Consider the following 19,116-nt stretch of genomic DNA (forward strand, 5'->3'; position numbering starts at 1 on the left):
CAGCCGGAGGGACCACCTCAAAATCTTGGCAGGGGGTCTCGATGAATTCACCATCCATCTCAACATACTTGGAGTTACTTAGGTGGCTAACCACATATTCTTCTTCACCATAAACCGTGACGACCTTGCCTTTTATCGGATATTTTAACTTCTGATGCAGGGTAGAAGCTACAGCGCTTGCCCCATGTATCCAAGGGCGTCCTAGTAAACAGGAGTACGCTGGATGAATGTCCATCATGTAAAAGGTAGAATCAAAGATCTGAGAGCCCACTCTGATTGGGAGCTTAACTTCTCCGTATACTGTTCTTGTTGACCTGTCGAAGGCTCTTACCACAACATCGCTTTGTTGTAACACAACTCCTTCGAAGTAAAGTTTATCCAGTACTACTTTTGGTAACACATTTAATGAGGAACCATTGTCTACCAGCACATGAGACAAAGTGGTGCCTTTACATTCAACAGAGATGTGCAGGGCTTTATTGTGATTTTCCCGGCAGGGGTTAAATCAGCATCAGAGAAACTAAGATCGTTATCCACTGTTAGACTGGCAACACAATTTTCAAATTGGTCGACTGAGATCTCTTGTGGTACATATGCAACTTTCAAGAATTTCATCAGGGCCTTGGCATGAGCTTCTGAATACCTCAATAGAGATAGCATTGAAATCTTTGAAGCAGTGTGCCCCAGTTGTTCAACAATATTGTAATCACTTTTGCAGATGATTTTCAAAATCTCCTCCATTTCTTGCTTTGAAGGATCTTCAACAGTGACTTCAACAGGTACTTGAACTGGTTCAATTAATGGCTCTTTGCCTCGAGCATTGACAGCTTGATTAGGAACTGGGACCTGGACTGGAGTAGTAGTAACATTTGGAGAAATTTCCGGCGAAAAGACCCTTCCACTTCTTGTAATCTTACTAGTCCCCACAATATTAACAACTGGATTAGTAACATTCACGGCCTCATCAGTCGAGGTGTCTTGTTTAACTCCATGGACATAAACATTCGCGCCATAGCTCCACGGAACAACTTTGTCTGAGGAATATGGAAATGGAGCCGGATTGGTGATGATTACAAATGCTACTCTGGGTGCAGCAGTAATTTTGACGGGTTTATTTGCTAGAATTTTCACAGGGGTTGTGGAAATAACAGACAAATCCTGGCAATAGTTCTTCACATGGGGAATTCTTTCAAACATTATTGCATGATTGTTCATCAGGCGCTGAATGCCTTCCTTCAATTTCGCACAACCGTTGGACTGAGAAACACAATGGTAACAATTCTCATTACAACTCGGAAATAAACCGGATTGTAGCAGCTTTGCTTTGATAACTAAGAGGGAATTAGTTAAATTCATCACATCAGCAACATAAGAAGCATCATCTACAGCATTGATGGCCTTGTCATGCTTGGGCATAGGAGCAGTAATGACATTTGGAATCTCTGGAGGGTCGAATTCAATTTCCCCAGCATCTATCATGTCTTGGATCTTATTTTTCAAGGCCCAACAGTGATCTGCATCATGTCCAGGACTATTGGAATGGTATGCACATGTTGCGTCGGGGCGATAACTAGGAGAGGAAGTGTTGACATTCTTCGGAGGATCCCTTAATGTAATCATATTTACTTTTAACAAGTGCTGCAATGTTTGGGAGATGGGCATGTTGATTTTGGTGAAGTTCCTTCTTGGTGCGTCTGGCCGACGCGTATACTTCGGCGGTTGATCTTGTTGAGGCGCAGACGTAGAGATCAGAACAGCCCCTACAGATTGGTGATGATCACTTTTGTTGCGACCCTTTTGACTATGCACTGTATTGACTTCATTTCTCCTACTGATGGGCCTCTTTGTAGTACCAAAGGAGGAGCCTACTTGAATTTTTCCGCTTTGAATGCCGCTTTTGACACGCTCTCCAGTTAATATCAGGTCAGTGAAACCTGACGACGAGCTTCCCAGCAAATGACTGTAAAAAGGGCCAGTTAAAGTGCCCATGAACATGTCGACCAGCTCGCGATCAGATAAGGGAGGTTGAACCCTTCTAGCTAGATCTCTCCATTTTTGTGCATACCCTTTGAAGCTTTCTTTCGGTGCCATGGTCATGCCCCGTAGTTGAGTACGGGTTGGTGCAAGGTCAGCCTTGTATTGATACTGTTTGTAGAAAGCAGCAGCCAAATCTTCCCAGGTGTGAACTTTTGCACTTTCAAGTTGGTAGTACCACTCGAATTGTGTACCCGACAGACTTTCCTGGAAGAAATGAATCCACAATTTTTTATCCGCCGTATTAGGTTGTATCTTTCTCACATAGGACCTTAGATGCAGCTTTGGGCAAGAGACTCCATCATACTTTGCAAAGATAGGAACTTTGAACTTTGGAGGGATAACAACCCCAGAGACGAGTCCAAGATCGTTGAAGTCTAAACCAAGTACTTTTTGTATCTCCATAGCTTTCATGCGTTCTTCCAACTGCTGGTATTTGTTATCACCCTGTTCATCTTCGGAATGATAATCTTCTTCGTTAGAAGAGAGAGAGGGTTTGGCAGAACCCTGGTTGCTGTGATTGTCTTCTTGATCACCTTTACCGACTACTTCAGGGATTGACGCCTTTTTGGACCTCCTGGTTGGGACTCTGACTTTCCTCACGAGGTGGCTCAAACCTACAGATCCCTTAGGCTTCTTTTTCTTCCTGGCCATCAGGGCTTTCAGTTCCTCTTGCTCTTTTGCTAGTTCCAAAATTGCTAACTGAACTTGGGCGCTCTGTGCCTCGAGATTCTTGGTGCTTGCTTCGGAATCCATCCCTTCTAACTGAAATAAACAGCGAGAAGATGAGAAACCTGTTATGTAAACCTGTTATGTTTATGAATGAGATGCATATGCAATGTTTTCAAGGATCTTAGAATTTAGATTCGTTTAAACAAAAGAGAAACAAACGTTTATTAGCCAAACATTTTATTTCTTTTCTCTTTTCCTTTTCTCTTTTTTTTTCTTACCTCTTTCGGGCTTACAAGATAAAGCAAATAAAAGAAAATAAAAGATTCTTCAAGCCTCCCATGGACGCTTTCTCTTTGCACCCAGGAACGTGTTGATCTGCTGTTCTTCATGGAGTTGTTTGGTGAGATCCAACACTTTCCTCTCATAGTCCTGACAATGTGCTTTGAAGGTGTCCCTTTCTTCTTTTAGTTGAACCCAAGATTTCTGCAGCTCTTCCAGGTCAGTCGGCATGTCCGGATGTAGAATAACTCGAGGTTCCTCCCCTTCGACTTCTGGCTCAATGGTCACAGGTAGGATAGCGGGATATGGCATGATGAACTTCTGAGCACGAGCACGCACCCATTTGAGGTAAGGCTCCATGGGAATAGAATTCCATTGTCCTAAAGACTTGATTTCTACTTTGAAGACACTGTCCCAAGCATGTTGTCATACCCTAATTTTTGACCCCCCTGAGATGACATATCTTCAGGATTTTCATCAAGTCAAAGCAAGTACCCAGAGTAGCCTGACATTCAATCGAGGGTGTTCAAAGACAAGAAAACTCAGGCAAAGGATCAATCAATAGGAGAATTAGTCTCTAATACAAGCATAAGACTCAAAACCCTCATTATTACACCTATGATTGATTAAGACACCCAGTTATCTAAGTACAGGATTACTCAGATCAACAGACTAGGGTTTGGAGTCTATCAAGGACTAAAATCAGGGATCACCTTTGGGAAACCCTAAAAAGCCCCAGGGGATCATTCAAAGACATCAATCATCTTCAAATAACCCATATGACAAGATCCACTGGACATCACACCTCAATTCAAAGTCTACAGTCATCATTCTCATCTGGTCGACAATTAGGGTTTTTGACCTAATTCACCAGGATGGTTGACTTTTAATCAGGGCATGGATCCAAAACTCAATACATGATTCAAGAATCTCTACTACCTCAATATAATCCATTTACATCATTCATTTGAGGAGAAGATCTTGTTTCTTCACAAAAGCCCAAAAATTCACTTTGTCAGGAAAAGTCAACTGTGTGGGATCACCATTGACTTTTGAGATTTTTGGTCAAACCATGACTTTTAAGGATCAATATCATCAATATATGGATAATGAAGTCATTTGACCAAAGAAATTCAAAGAAATTCATCAAGGAGCAAAAAGTCGGGAATTAGGGTTTTTGAAGGCATGGTGAGAACTCAAAATTTCACCTACACAACTCAAAAAACTTCCAACATGAAAGTTGTAGATCTTGCAAAATAAGACAACATCTTACAAAGGAACTTTTTTCAAAAGATCAATCATTTATGAAGTTTTGGAAATTTTGAAGTTTAGGTCATAAACACTTAGAAATTTTTCTAAGTGTTTTAACCTAGTTTTCTTCCAACTTTGGCCTCATTTTTCACAAATTTGCCAAAGGATTCTGAAGAAACTCCAAACTAATGATTTGAAGTAGATGTTTAGGGCTTTCCAAATTGTGTTCAACCTTCTCCAAATTCAATTTGAGCTAGGAGTTATGCTTGTTCAAAGTTGGCCTCATGAAGTAAAATTATAGGTCATGTACAATTTGAAACTTTGCAATTTTGTGCATTTTGCTTCACTAAGTGATGCTACACGACCTCTAATGCATCTGAAACCATACCATACATCAATTTCCATCATTGCATAAGGATTAGAGAAGATTCCCAAAAACAAAGGCATGTGATTATGTAATGATTGCATTTTTGAATTTATGACAAATTGGTGATTCATCAAAGGAATCTTCTCCCAACCAATTGGAGCTCATTTCTGCAGCCATTTGGTCCCCTAAGATCAAGCAAAACCGATGGCTAGGGAGTGGTATCAAAGAGCTCATCATTGCACTTGGAATATTCTTTGAATTTCTTCATGGCTAAGAAACCAAACTTGCTTCACTAAGCAAGCTCACTCTCCCAATCAGTACTGAGACATTTGCCTATAAATAGAGGCCTCATTCTCATTCAGAAACCACACCAAAGCAACCATATTCCTTGCTTTCTCTTTCTCTTCTCATGTTCATTGTTTTTCAAAGTTCTTTGGCAAGAAGAATCGATTTCTTCAAACCAGAGCTTATCTTTGGAAAGTGAGCATTCTAACATCTCAAGGGAGGTCATTTGAGGTGATCCAAGCACCTGGATCACTTCTGTAAGTAGAGGAACACCATTGTTGCTCTCACTTTGGAGCATTTGCAGTTGGAGGTCCATAGAGTGATTCAGGAGGTTTCAAGTCAAGCCAATCATCCAGGCAGACTCCTCAGGTCATAGTGAAGCTAACCAGATGGCTGCAGCTCATCTGTAACTCCAAATTCAACAACCTCCATGTTCACTTGAAGCTGAAATCGAGGGAGGTCCATAGAGCAATTCAGGAGGATTCAAGCTCCAATAAGCATTCAGTTAGCATCATTGAGTCTCAAGGTGCTCTCAATCATCCTCACGACCTCCATTTTCAGAGGTAAGTTTCTGAACTTCACCTCTTTAATTTAAGCACTCACTGAGTAAAAGCTCGATTCTATCTTGTTTAGCATCATCAGAGGATTGAAAACCCTCTATCATCTTGCATTTATTCATCTTGTTTGTCATTTAATTTCAAATTTAGGGTTTATATGTTCTTAGAGTTTTCTGAGAAATTAGGTAGTTATAGTTCATATAAATAAATGTTAGTTACATATCTGGATTCGTGAGGAAATTTAGAACAAGATTGATGTTTACATCATGTCATTTAGTTGAGAAACCAGAGAGTTAGGATTTTGAAAATCTTTGAGCTCGAGGAAGAAGATGACTATGGCCATGGCGCGCAAAATTTGAATCTGGGGCCAAAGTTTATTTTATTTTGAATGGTATGCGTTCCTTAAACGACTGAACAAACTTGCCCTAGTGGCCTCCCATACGCCCTTAGTCTCATCATGCCTCAAGTCTGGGGTTCGAATCCCCCTCGCCCCAGACTTTTTTGATTCTTTTATTTTTCAATGATTTACTAGTTGTTTTGAAACATAACCAAATGAATGCAAGTTACTATCACCACACGCGCGTTGGCTCAGTGGTGTTTGTTTTGAGTGTGTGACCTAGAGGGCGTGGGTTCAAACCCTCCAAGAGCCAAAACTATTTTTTAACACACAATTTCTTTCATTTTCTCACAAACTTCACATATTTATTTAACCTATCAAATTAATTTATTTTCACTTCATTTTTCACACACTTATCATTTAATATACCTATTTTGTGAATAAATAAAAAATCATAAAAATATTATTTATTTCATATATTTTTTATTAGGTTTAAAATAGTATGTTTTAAGTGTTTTCTTAAATACCTTAAATACATATATTCACTTTGTTTTAACCTAATCATTTTGTAAATAAAGTTTATGATAAAACCCTAATTGTTTAGGTCTTAATTAAGTAAAAATCTTTATTTTTACTTTGATTAAGTTGACTTTTGTCAATATTCAAAACTGTTTTCAATCTCTAATTAAACGGATGATTAAGGTTTTCAAACAACAAAACCTTGTATCATTCCAAATCATTTTCAAAATTGCTTTTACACCAGTACTGTAAAGTACTGGGCCTCTAATAGAGTGTAAGTCCCAAAAAAACCTTCTCTTCTTAGCTTGTTTTCAAATCTGTATTTTCAAAATCTTCTTTCTGTTTTTCAAAACATTCTTCTGGTATTTGAAGGGCATTATTCCCGGTGAAACTCTTCAGATACCTATGTGACCTTTGTCCATCTTCACTTCTTCTGTTTTCAAAAACCCTTAACTGTTTATCATATATATATTCAACTGTTATCCATCAATTACTGGTAAGGCTCTGTACATACTTCTTCAAAGGCCTCCACTCCATCCAGGTTAGGCTTTACAAGCTTTCAATTTTACAGTCTTTATTTAAATTACTGTCAAATATAAACTGTGCATATATTAGTTTAGAACTACGTTTGAGTATAAACCCTAGGACAGTTAAACCATATATATATATATTATAGGAATATGGCCTAGGATTGAGAATGTCTTCCCGGTGAAGGCTCTTTCCTAATTAGAGATCTGTAGTTCAAACCCCCAAGATGAATTATTCCCGGTGAAACATCTTGGCAAAAACCTTAGAATCCAAATAATAGGACACATCCACCCAAAGAGGAATTATTCCCGGTGAAACCTCTTACCCATTTGCTTAGAGCCAAAATAAGTTCAAAACTACATAGCTTTCTCTTGTGCTATAACAAGGACCCTCGATTAGCCTCCTCTTGGGCTTTGTACAAGGACCCACAGGCTTCTTAAAAGCATTTCCAGCTTCCTCTTGAGCTTGTATACAAGGACCCATCAGGTTTCTTATAAACATAGGAACAGGTCTTTAGTCACCTTTTAGCCTACCCTGGTGAGTTTCTTCCAATTTAAACCAGACTTTAAACAAGCTAAGTTTGTCTCAATTCTACATTGAGTACACCTTTTGGAATGAGAGACATGGACAGTCTCTGTCACCCTTATCTTCATCAATTTTCCTTAGCAGAGTCTAGGATCTATGTTTATTTTCTCCTCAGCATGTGTCAGCCTTCATCTTGGGCTTTAAACAAGAAGTCTCCATTAGATAATCTTTCTGCCATCCATTTTTTCAATCACAAAATCCCTGGAAAGGGTTAGCTTCCACACCTTCTTTCATTTTTAATCAAAACCCCTGGAAAGGGTTAGCCTCCAAAGTCAATTTAAAATCAATCCATCATTTCAATAAAACCCCTGGAAAGGGTTAGCCTCCAAAGTCAATCATTAAAATGTCAAAAAAATAAAGATTCATTTCTCTTAGGAGATAATTTCCCCAAAAAGAGTCAAAACCCCTGGAAAGGGTCAGCCTCCAAAAACATGATAAAGTCAGTCTTTTAACAGACAAATTCACCAGCTGAGTCAAAATCCCTGGAAAGGGTTAGCTTCCAAAGAAAAACAGTCTTTTAATAAATAAAACCTCCTCAGTAGAGTCAAAACCAACAAAAACAGTTAGCCTCAACCTTGGGCTTCATACAAGGCACCCAAACAATAAAACTCCCCTGTCAAGAGTCAGCCTCAACCTTGGGCATTGTACAAGGCAGATAATAGAGTCTCCCTAGTGAGTTCTTCATCACTCAGTAGCCACAACCTTGGGCTTTGTACAAGGCAGATAAACCATATTTTCATGTGTCAAAGATTCCTAACACCTAGGATCTTTTCCCCATAGAGTCATCCACACTCAGTTTATTTAAGAGTCTGCCACAACCTTGGGCTTTGTACAAGGCAGAAAATAATGTTTTCCCTAACTAGAGTCAGCCACAACCTTGGGCTTTGTACAAGGCACATAAAATAGAGTCATTCATTCAATTATCCTCAACAGTTAGCCACAACCTTGGGCTTTGTACAAGGCACACAAATAGAGTCTCCCTAAGTAGAGTCAGCCTCAATTCTGGGCTTTGTACAGAACACAAAAATACCCTGTAATTAATTCCCAGTGGAGTCATCTCCCAGAGTCAATAATATTAATAAATCAATCAAAAAGCCCCAAGCTTGGGCCTCATACAAGCCAGCTAAAGTCAAATCTTTTATACAGTAGATAGACATAGCTTATCTCTATAGAAAGATATTTTTACTACTCTACCACATTCAAACAAACAAACATTTCAATTTCAATTTCAATCAAAGTCTCCCATTTAGGACTCTGAAAGACATGCTCTGGCACATCCCCAGACTTGTACACTTTCCCTAATTTGGACGAGCATCTTTCTTTCATTTAAGAGGCATCTGACTGTCATACTTGATCAACCAAGTAGACTCCCCTCTTGAATGAAATGAATCCAGTTATTCTGTCACTCCTTTAAATGTTTGTGGTAGAATAGTACAAATACCTCTCTGTAAAGATGATTTCATGTCTCTTTACTGTAAACAGAGATTTAATTCAAAGCTTCAACCTTGAGCTTCAAGCAAGGCACCAAAAAAACAATTAATTTCCCTAGTTAGTTCCCCGAACTACATTAAGCTCTGACTTCCACTAGGGATATGTAGGCATGAGGTTCACAAGGAATCTCAGCGAGCTAATAAAATACCAAAAATAGTCAGTCTGTCTGTCTGTCTGTCTTTTCAAATCAAATCAATTCCTTCTCCTAACACAAAGGAGAAACTTTCCCAATCATTAGCAGCAAACACAATCACAATGACACAGAGAAGGTTCCTGTAGAGTACTACAGATATGTAGGGTGTTTAAACACTTCCCTATGTATAACCGACCTCCCGGACTCCAGAATTTCTAGTCTAGGTGAAATCCCCACACTTAGCAAACTCCTAGGGTTTAGTTGAGATCTTTTTTCCCCTTTCCTACTCGTAGGACAAATAAGAAAGTTCGTGTGATATCGTAGGAAGAACTGAAATAAAATTCATCCCGCCACGGGCGCATTCTCCTTCCAAATTTCGCGTGAAGGGTCTAGCGTGCCGTCCTCCCAAGTGAAACGGGGAGGTAAAAGAAAACGACACCACAGAAAAATGGCGACTCTGCTGGGGATATAAGTGTTAAAAACCTTGGTTTTTCATCCAAACCAATGGTTGACCTGTTGCTGGTCCAGCCCCAATGAGGAATTAGGGATGCCAAATTCCCCCTCAAACAAGAGAGGTCCTGCTTAACCTCTGTGTCATATCATGTGTTTGTTGCATATATATTTGTTTATTTTGTTTATTCTGTATCGGGAAAGGGCTTGATTCCCCCTTGTGGTGAGAAATCCTATACCCGGATTTGAGTGCAACATAAGATAGGATGGAGGATGTCTTCCCGGTGAAGGCCCTCTAATCTTGGTTTCCAAGTCTACTCTTGGGATTTGCCTGGCTGGTTGTGATTAACTGCGCCACTGCATTCCGAGACTGATTTGTACCAGGAGGACCTAGAAACACATTAACCCCACTTAAAGCCTTTTGTTAGGACGTAGAGCGGTGATTACGGAAGTAATTGTCACGCAGATACTACACTCAGAGAAAACTCTCTTATAGATACCAATCAACGTATCTTTAAGGTTGAGCAAAAACTCTGAGACCCCTAGAACCCGTTCTACAGGTACAAAAATCCTTAACCTTAGTTTACCATTGGGGCGGGGTTTGCGTTTTGACTTCATGACCACTGTACCCTTCAACGCCATGTTTGTTTAAAACTCTTGTGTGTGCATTCATGCATTCATGCATCATTCATTAATAACAACTAAAAACAAAAAGAGTCTTTTTCGAGTCGTTTTTCAAGGAAACTAAATAACGAACGTTTTGAACTTCATAGAGAGAGAGAAACGGAGAAAGGACTTAAGGATCTATATTATGGATTACGGAAGAAAGAGAGCTAGGAAATACACTTTCAAGATTCCCCAGGTCGAGGAACTGGGAAAGCTCGGAAAACTGGTGGTCAACCCCCAGGCTTTCAAGGAGAAGTATGGAAAACTTCTGCCTTTGCTCAATACCAACATTGTGGATGGAATCCTTCCCACCCTGGTACAGTTTTACGATCCAACGTATCACTGTTTCACCTTTCCAGATTATCAGCTCATGCCTACGTTAGAGGAGTACTCTCGTCTGATTGGAATACCCGTGTACGCGCAAGATCCGTACTCCGGTTTGGAAAAGAATCCTGACGACATTATCATTGCTGCAACTACTCCTTTGAACGTAGTCGACATCAGAACTCAAATGGTGAGTAGAGGAGGAATTCAAGGATTGCCCTCCAAATTCCTGTTTGATCAAGCTCGGTACTTCGTCAGCATCCAAGATATGAGCGCTTTTGAGGAAATCTTGGCTTTGCTTATCTACGGATTGTTTTTGTTTCCTAACATTAACGATTTCGTCGACATCAATTGAGCATTTCTGGGAAATTCTGATATTAATTCTTTAAGTTCAGATGGTACTGTTGAGATGTTGATCCGGATGTAATTTCTGGTAGTAGGAGCCATTACCTACAACAACAGAACAGAAGTAAACTCTTCGGTCCTTGAAATGATTAGTGAAAAATGATATGTTTATGATGTTATGATGTCAAACATGTGGAAAACACAAACAAATCACACAATAGCCTTAGGTTTAAAGGCTTGCACGAGGTTCATAGGTGACACCCTCCCCACTGAAGTTTAGTTAGTTTAAACCTGTCTTAGAATGGTATTCGGGTTCTATGATCCTTGGAGACAACATCTCAATACGGCACTCGGACGACCGATCAAAACATTCCTCGAGGATAACCAGCTTCGATCAATTTCAAAGCTAGCCACTTAATAGGTCAAAAGTCAAGTTCAACTAAAGGTTCTAAGGCAAATTAGTGCTTGATGACATTTCGAAAGCCTAACATACTCCTTGATCGTATTCAAGGGATATCAGTACAGACCAAAGTGTCGCACTAACGGTGACTACCAGATCAACCATATCGGTACATGCCGTACAGTTTCCTTGGTCTATTGCCACATACTTAAGGTATTCTCGAGATTCAAGCTAGAATCTTTCACACAAGTAAATCCAATTCCCAAACAAACCTTTGAAAATAGAGCAAACAAAACAAACAATTGAAAACATCGAAGTGATCTAAACTCTAAGGTAACCCCTCTTAAAAACATTTTGTTTTGAAATCCCCAGCAGAGTCGCCAGTTCTGTCACCTCGGTTTTTTTTAGAACTGACTCTTCTTTTTATTTTTTTGAATTGCGAAAAGCAGAGAGTCGCCACCGACTTTTATTTTATCCAATTAAGGAAAGGTTTATAAAAGAAACAGGAAAAGAACTTTGAGAGATTTTGGGTTCGGGGGGTAGGTTATACAAAGGGAAGGTATTAGCACCCTTTGTATCCATGGTTATCCATGGGCTCTTAATTGCTTAGCTCACTTGTTTGAATCATCATTTGCTTGAAATGCTTGTATGTGGTTTTAAACCTTTTGTAAAAGAATTAACTTTGTAATGATCCTTGTGCAGATATATACAAAGTGTTTATCTTTGAAAGATGTTTTGATGGTTTGAAAAAGATCTTTAACCTTGTAGTTATCCTTGTTTGGGAATTATACAAAATATAGTCTTTTGAAATTTTGTTTTGGAAAAACAGTGATGTGTGAGAACTTTTGTTGTTTTTGATTTTTTCTTATTTGAGCAAGCAATTAGGAGGTCTACCCTAAGTTCATAAGGTCCTTTCCTATTTCTTTTAGAAAATTTTCCCTAACTGGATACAAACAGAAATTTGAATTGCATTTAAAACAGTATGATTGATTTGAAAAGAGTAACAGGGATTACCCTAAGAGGTGCAAGTGTGATCGTGTTTTTTTCCAGATATTTTTGTCTTTGTGATTAGTGATCTAGCGCTTCAATTTTTATTCTTGTCATACACGCAGTTTTATATGTACAGGAATTAAAGTGCGGAAATGTAAAATGCGGAAAGTAAATCTACGCTATTACATCGATTGTGCGAGAAATGTAAACTACACTACTTACATGAAATTTGCAACCTAATACACTTATCTAAGAATTTAAATTGCAATAAGATAAAGGGAAAAGGTTTTTTTGGATTTTTTGGATGGTGTTTTAATTAAAATTAAAAGCATAATTAGTCTAATTAAAAGGCTAAAAATTAGAAATAAAATTTAAACCTAAGAATTAAGTCTAAAATATGATCAAGTTTCTTGTTAATTAATTTTAAAATAAAATTAATTTTTTTGTGATTTTTTGGAATTGTTTTGAGGTTATTAAGTTAATTAAACAATAATTATAAAAATAATTATACAAGTAACTTAAACTTAAAGAGAAAAAATAGTCTAATTATGTACAAAATTAGTTTATAATATGTAAACTTAATTTAATAAAAAGAAGATATTTTTTTCTGATTTAATAAAAAGTAAATATTTACATAATTACTAATTAATTAACAAAATATTTTAATTATGAAGAAAAAATAAAATATTTTTATGTTATAAAATAATTTAACATTTTCTGAGCCTAGAAGTGAAATTAAAATAATTTTTGGCTTTTTTAAAACTATTTTTAATCATTTTAAGAAGTGAAATTAAATTAATTATGAAATAATAAAATAAAATAAAAATAAGGGATCCTGTGTGGATTGGTCTGAGGGCATATGGTGGACTGCTTGTTCAGGGCCTTTTGATCTGAATTTAAAGGAATCTGATGGTACACGTGGAAGGGTGCATGGTAAGCTGAGCAAAAGAGATGCGCTGGATCTTTAGAAATTCAATTTTTCTAGGTGGGCCCCACAGATGCCTGCGTGGATGGAGAGACCAGTTGACTGGCCATTGGTGAGCAGCCACGCAAACGGAGAGAGAGCGAGGACTTTGACTGACCAATTAGGAACGTCCGCGTGGAGGTCAACAAGTCCAAGGACTGTTCATCATCGTCTTCCTCTCTACTGACGCAGATAACGGTGGTTTTAAACCGCCACTGTTTCCATACGAAACCGTCGCTGTTTAATGCACCTCCAAACCTGCAAAAAATGTTAATTTTAAACAACAAAAGCGACCTAGATCCCCTAATTGAGGGTCTCTGAGTTCAATGGAACCATTAGTTTGGACAGAAAATGCATGGAACCATGAAAACGAAAGCTTCAAAGCTTTGAAGCTCAAAAATGGTGACATGTGTTCTAGGGCTTATGGCTTCCATATAGCACGTCCAATCTCCTCTAAATGGTGTCAGAAACGAATTAGAGTGATCATATTACATTAACACAAGCATTAATATAGAAAACGAAAGCTGTACATGTATGTTCATGGAAAACACTATGCAGATGTTATGACTCTCATGGGACCATATTAAGGGTTCATTCTTACTTTATATGATCTCAAAAGATAATTGAAAAGATTTGTTTTGATTGATAATAGCTTTTACAAAGAAAAACGAAAATTACAAGTGTTTAGATATTTTGTGAGTTTTGTAATGTTTGTGGCTATTCTTTGGGCAATGATTTCGTGTTTTTTGATTGCTGAAGCTTGCTCTCTATTTATAGAGAAAGATTGAATGCTGAGTTTGGCCTTTGATCAAGTGTGGAATATTTTCCCATTTTTTATTCCTTCCATGGATAAAACTTTGAATTTTATGGCCATCTTTGATCATTGTTCCCAACCACTATTGCCCCTAAGTCCTCTGCACTCTCTGCAACCAGATCGTTGTCTTTGAATTGCAGCCACTTCTAGAAACAAAGACTTTGGCAATTATCTTGCATTATTTCTTCTTAATTTAATTTTAAATGAAATAAAATTAAATAAAAAATGAAATAAAAACATCATGGATCATGAATGGGTCGTGGATGGCCTTAAGTATCTTAGAAACATGCTTGGATCACAAAAGATTAGGCCCATTTGGAAAAAAATTCAAGTTTGGCCAATGTTGGTTTCATGTATTTTCCCAAAAAACGACCAACTTCAACAAGGCATAACTCCCTCAATTTTGATCATATGAAGGAGTTCTTGTACTTTTTAGAATCCTCAAGATGTCCTCTACAAGCCACTTTGGAAGCTTTTTTTCATTTGGAGAAGTTATCTTGATGTTATGGGCTTTGACAAAAAACTGCTTTTTGTTGACTTTGAAAATGACCTGTAATGTCTTGGCTCATATCTCCCAAATGGTAAATCCAATGATCATGGGACCAATTTCATTTGAAAGATAATTGAATTTCCTTCAAAATGAGCTTTGGTTGGAGTTTTTGTGACGAACGAGGAGAGAGATATGGCCGGTCAAAGTTTAGTTGACTTTTTAGGTAAAAACCCTAATTTTGAAACTTGGAATTTTGTCGATTTCTGAACTTTTCTTGATGAATTATGATCAACCATTGATCAAATGATGAATCTTTTGACAAAATATGGATGTTGACAAAAAATTGCATTTTTGACCGTCTGTTGACTTTTTGGTCAAACTGGTCGTCTGTTGACCGTTTGAGCAGTTGACTGTGCGTTCGAGCGAAACGAAGTTTGAAAATTTTTCTGGTGGTACTTGGAGATATATGGAAATCCATGAAATCCATTTGAGGTCTCAAAAACTCATTCTCCTGAAAAAAAACAAAAACCCTAGTTAGGGACTGTTTGTGTAGGAGATAGTTAGGCGTACCTGATTTTTGTGAAGTTTTGAGTCTCTGCTGATCATGTGATTATCAGGAGACTTCTAGAACAAAAATATTTGAAATTTGAAGTGCGAAATATTGAGGTGTAACAATTGAATTGACTGTTGGTACAAATGCGGAGAATTGCGCTGGTAACGGGTTTACGGATAACTGTTTGTCCGGGTATTAGTGCAACAGTAAAAGTGAAAACTTAACAATTACAGTTAGTTTTTCATTTCATTTTTGTTGTTGATGGTGGAAAATTATTTACATGATTTGTTAGTAAAACAAAAACAGAATAAGTAAAATATATACCGTACGCGAATAAATATTGAAAATAAAATGATAAATGATTTAATGCACAGAAAAATAAATATTTAACTAGCAATAAACACAAATAATACTATCTCAATAATTAAACGATGGTACAACAGACAATACAATATTTAATACTGACAGTATAAATATTACATAACGACAAAAACAATGAACAGTACATTATAAACATACAACGAACGGTACATTATTTGAAAACAACAAACACGACAAACTTTAAGTATGATGATTAAAGAACCACGCTATAAACAACAGTAGATAGATGGCCGGGAGTGAAAACAACACAGGTCCGCATTCTTTAGGACTATGAAGACAAAAAAAAGACATGATCACCACAAAAATAGTGATGACCACAAGAAGAAACGTTTCCATCAACTTTGCCATTTTTGGAAAAGGAAGAGAGAAATGATTTTATGGAAGATATTATGAGATTGATAGAAATTTGGGAGATGAGTGAAATTTGACGTGAGAAATTATGGGAAAAATGAGGAGTATCTATAGAGTGAAAAGAGAGAGATAGAGACGTTGGGGAATGGAGTGGCACCGTAAAAGGGAAAATTTGAATGGTAGTAGGATTTAAAAAAAATGGTAGGTTTTGAAAAGAAAGAGGTACAGAATAAAGTTAGGATTTGATTTGAAAGAAGGAGATTTGAAAAGAAAAGAAAAGATTTTGAAAAATAATATAGTATAAATAAAAATTAGTGGGAAATAAAACCAATAATAATTTAATTGTTATCAGTATAATCTGAAACCCGGACTCTGCGCCTGCAAATTTTAATTCTGTACCAACTGCGTCGGCATTATTTATCTGAAAATAAATCTCAAATAAACAGTGTATGAAGTGATAAACAGTATTTGGCGTTTATGTAAGAATAAATTCAACAGCGAACCAAAATACTGTATAAAAAATTCTAAAAATTGAGTATTCATAAAATCAGGATATTTATGAAATAAAAATCCAAGATTGTATAAAACTTCAAATTTTTAGGCAGAAGTCTGTTGATTTCTCTTTGAAAAAAAGACGCGGGCAAATTTTGGGGTATAACATCTACCATTTTAGTTTAATTTAGTTTATTATAATATCTACTATTTTAGTTTAATTATACCTATTTGTTGTGGTTTTGCCGAAATGTAACACTTGATTGATCCATGCTTCGACAAATCGATGTCTGTGAGGTGTCAACCATGTTTCATTCACATAATCAATAAAACCTTTGGAGTCAACACATGCATCCTTAAGTTGTTGTAACCTTTGATGGTACTCCATCTCATCACTAGCCCTTGTAAGTTCAAACCACATTTTCTCGCATATCATCCACAACATGTTCCTTACACTTTGATTTCACGTTTTTGTTGATGTGATATCGGCAAAGAAAATTAGTTGTCTTTGGAAATACTATTTCAATGGCTTTCATTAAAGCAATATCTCTATCAGTCAAGATTACCTGAGGATAATCATCCTGCTTGATAAACAACTGTTTCAACTTATCCAATACCCAACAAAAAGTCTCTGTCTGCTCAGATTCCATATAGGCAAATGCAACAACAAATGTTAATTTAGTTGATGTCATACCAACTATTTCAAACAACGGTTGTCTGTACTTGTTTGTCTTGTATGTGCAGTCCATAATCAATACAATAGGAAACATATTCAACAGCTTCACTGATTCTGGATGAGCCCAAAAAATATCTCTCACAACTTCTGACTCATCCTTTTTCCTACTCCAGTAAACATAACCCGATTCTTCAACCAACTTGAGCAATTGTTGCATTTCTGTTCTGGGACCCCTTATGTCTTTTTGTATCTTACTCTTATGTTTGTATATTTGCGTGATCTGAGTGACATTCTCCGGGTCACGCTCTTGCAATGATAATAATATGTGTCTTGGTGGAACATGGCGTTTTGTCAAATCAACAATATATTGCTTATCATCTGTATTTAGTCGACTTACGAAAGCATGACCTTCAAATCTATCAGGTAAGCCGTGGTTGTGTACTCCGCATTTTACATCGATCTTCCATCCAGAACCATCTTTCGACGGTGTTGACCTAATTTTGAAAGGACAACCACATCTCTTACTAGCACTTTGGGTTTCACTATCTGTTTTTTTGTATTTTCCACCTCTATCACAACCAAATACTAATTTATCACTTCTTCCTCTCTTGCCTGTTTTGGTATCTGAACGAGTTATTATAACTGTCACTTTATTCCTGATGCCAACCTCCTTAATCCCACTTATCGCTTCTTCTCTTGTAGCAAATTTTTGACCAGTTACAAAAACATCAGTTGTATCCACACATGTTTGAGTTACATCGCATTTCATCAAAGGAGGATCCACACCTAAATATATAAAATTAATTTAGCTTAATATATAATTAAAAAAAATTTAAAAAAAATTTTAAAAAAAACGAAAAAAAAATTGAAAAAAAAAGGAACCGGAATACCCACAAAGGGGATATCCGGTTGAGACACACAACAAACCGGAACACCCATTAGTGGGATATCCGGTTGAGGAAAATTGAAAAAAAAAAGGAACCGGAACACCCACCCCTGGGTTGTCCGGTTTTGGATTTTACTAACCGGAATTCTTCATTTTTGGATATAGTTTAAGCAACGTAACAGTTTCCAGCCCTCAGTTGTCCGTACAAACAGTAAAAATGAAAAAATAAAAAATAAAAATAAAAAGTTAAAAGTTAATAAGGATAAAATTGTAGGGGTATTGGGATAAATGTAGGGGTACAGGGTATAATTTTCCTAGGTGGCCCGTTTCACTCTTTTTTTGGCAAACAGAAAATCTGAACAAAAACCTGAATTGGGATCAGTGCTAGAATCACACCAAACGCCCATAGGCCCGTCATCACCCTTTTTTAGCCACAAAATTTGAGTGCAAAAATATCTTTGGGCCACTAGCCCTTGGCCTTGAACGGATTACTAACTTTACGCCTCAATTCAATTTACACCCCCTGAGTTCACTTTCTTTTAGTTAAAATTAGATTTTACTTTCCACTTTTTAGGTAATAAAAATATACCAATAAAATCAATACAAAAATATCCTTGTTAGATTTTTAGATCATTTTAGGATTTAATTTTGGTCTCTTTAATTGGTAATTTTCTTTCATAAAAAGCTCATAAAAATAATAGTCCTTTTAATCAATTTTTGTACTATATTTTGACTTGTTACTTTATGTTTTTGTGCAAATTTTGTATCATTGTATTGCTAGACTTTTGCTTATATTTGTAACTTCCAATTTGCATGTTCCCTTAGATTTTAGGACTTGTAAATCTTCACATAACATTAGGCCTAGTTCTTTTCCCTTTAAAATCCTATAAATCTTTTGGTAGAATCATAACATAACAATTTAGGATTTAGAAATTCCCATTTGTACAATTAGACCAGTTTCCCTTCCTTTTTCTTTTTCAACTTTAAAAACACCTAATAAATACCGACGAGGATCATGCTACTAATTCTTTTATAATGGGAAAGAAATGATTGGGGTGTAGACCCTGGTGTATTTCTTTTCTACTTAGTGGGAGAGAAATGATTGAGGTGTAGACCTTGGTATATTTCTTGACTACTACTTAGGGAAATGATTGGGGTGTAGACCCTGGTCTATTTTCTCTAAATACTTAAACTCTTTTTGGTATGATCCAAGTCCCAAATAAATTCCCTTTAAAAAACACCTAATAAAAAACACTCAAAACACTTAATAAATGTTCAAATCTAAACAAAGTAAGG

The 19,116-nt window shown here is 36.8% G+C and overlaps 1 protein-coding gene across 1 annotated transcript; it reads right to left on the reverse strand.

Annotated features, from left to right (window-relative positions):
- Positions 1 to 16,668: 16,668 nt before the first annotated feature.
- On the reverse strand, positions 16,669 to 17,873 carry LOC131662414 (putative protein FAR1-RELATED SEQUENCE 10). The gene is made up of 2 exons (XM_058932202.1): positions 17,825 to 17,873; positions 16,669 to 17,720 (listed from the first exon to the last, which is right to left on the reverse strand). The coding sequence occupies exons 1-2, from the start codon at positions 17,871 to 17,873 to the stop codon at positions 16,669 to 16,671; spliced, it is 1,101 nt and encodes a 366-aa protein (XP_058788185.1).
- Between the last annotated feature and the right edge of the window lie 1,243 nt (positions 17,874 to 19,116).

The sequence above is a fragment of the Vicia villosa genome, linkage group LG1 (assembly GCF_029867415.1).
Source record: "Vicia villosa cultivar HV-30 ecotype Madison, WI linkage group LG1, Vvil1.0, whole genome shotgun sequence".
Lineage (NCBI taxonomy): Eukaryota > Viridiplantae > Streptophyta > Magnoliopsida > Fabales > Fabaceae > Vicia > Vicia villosa.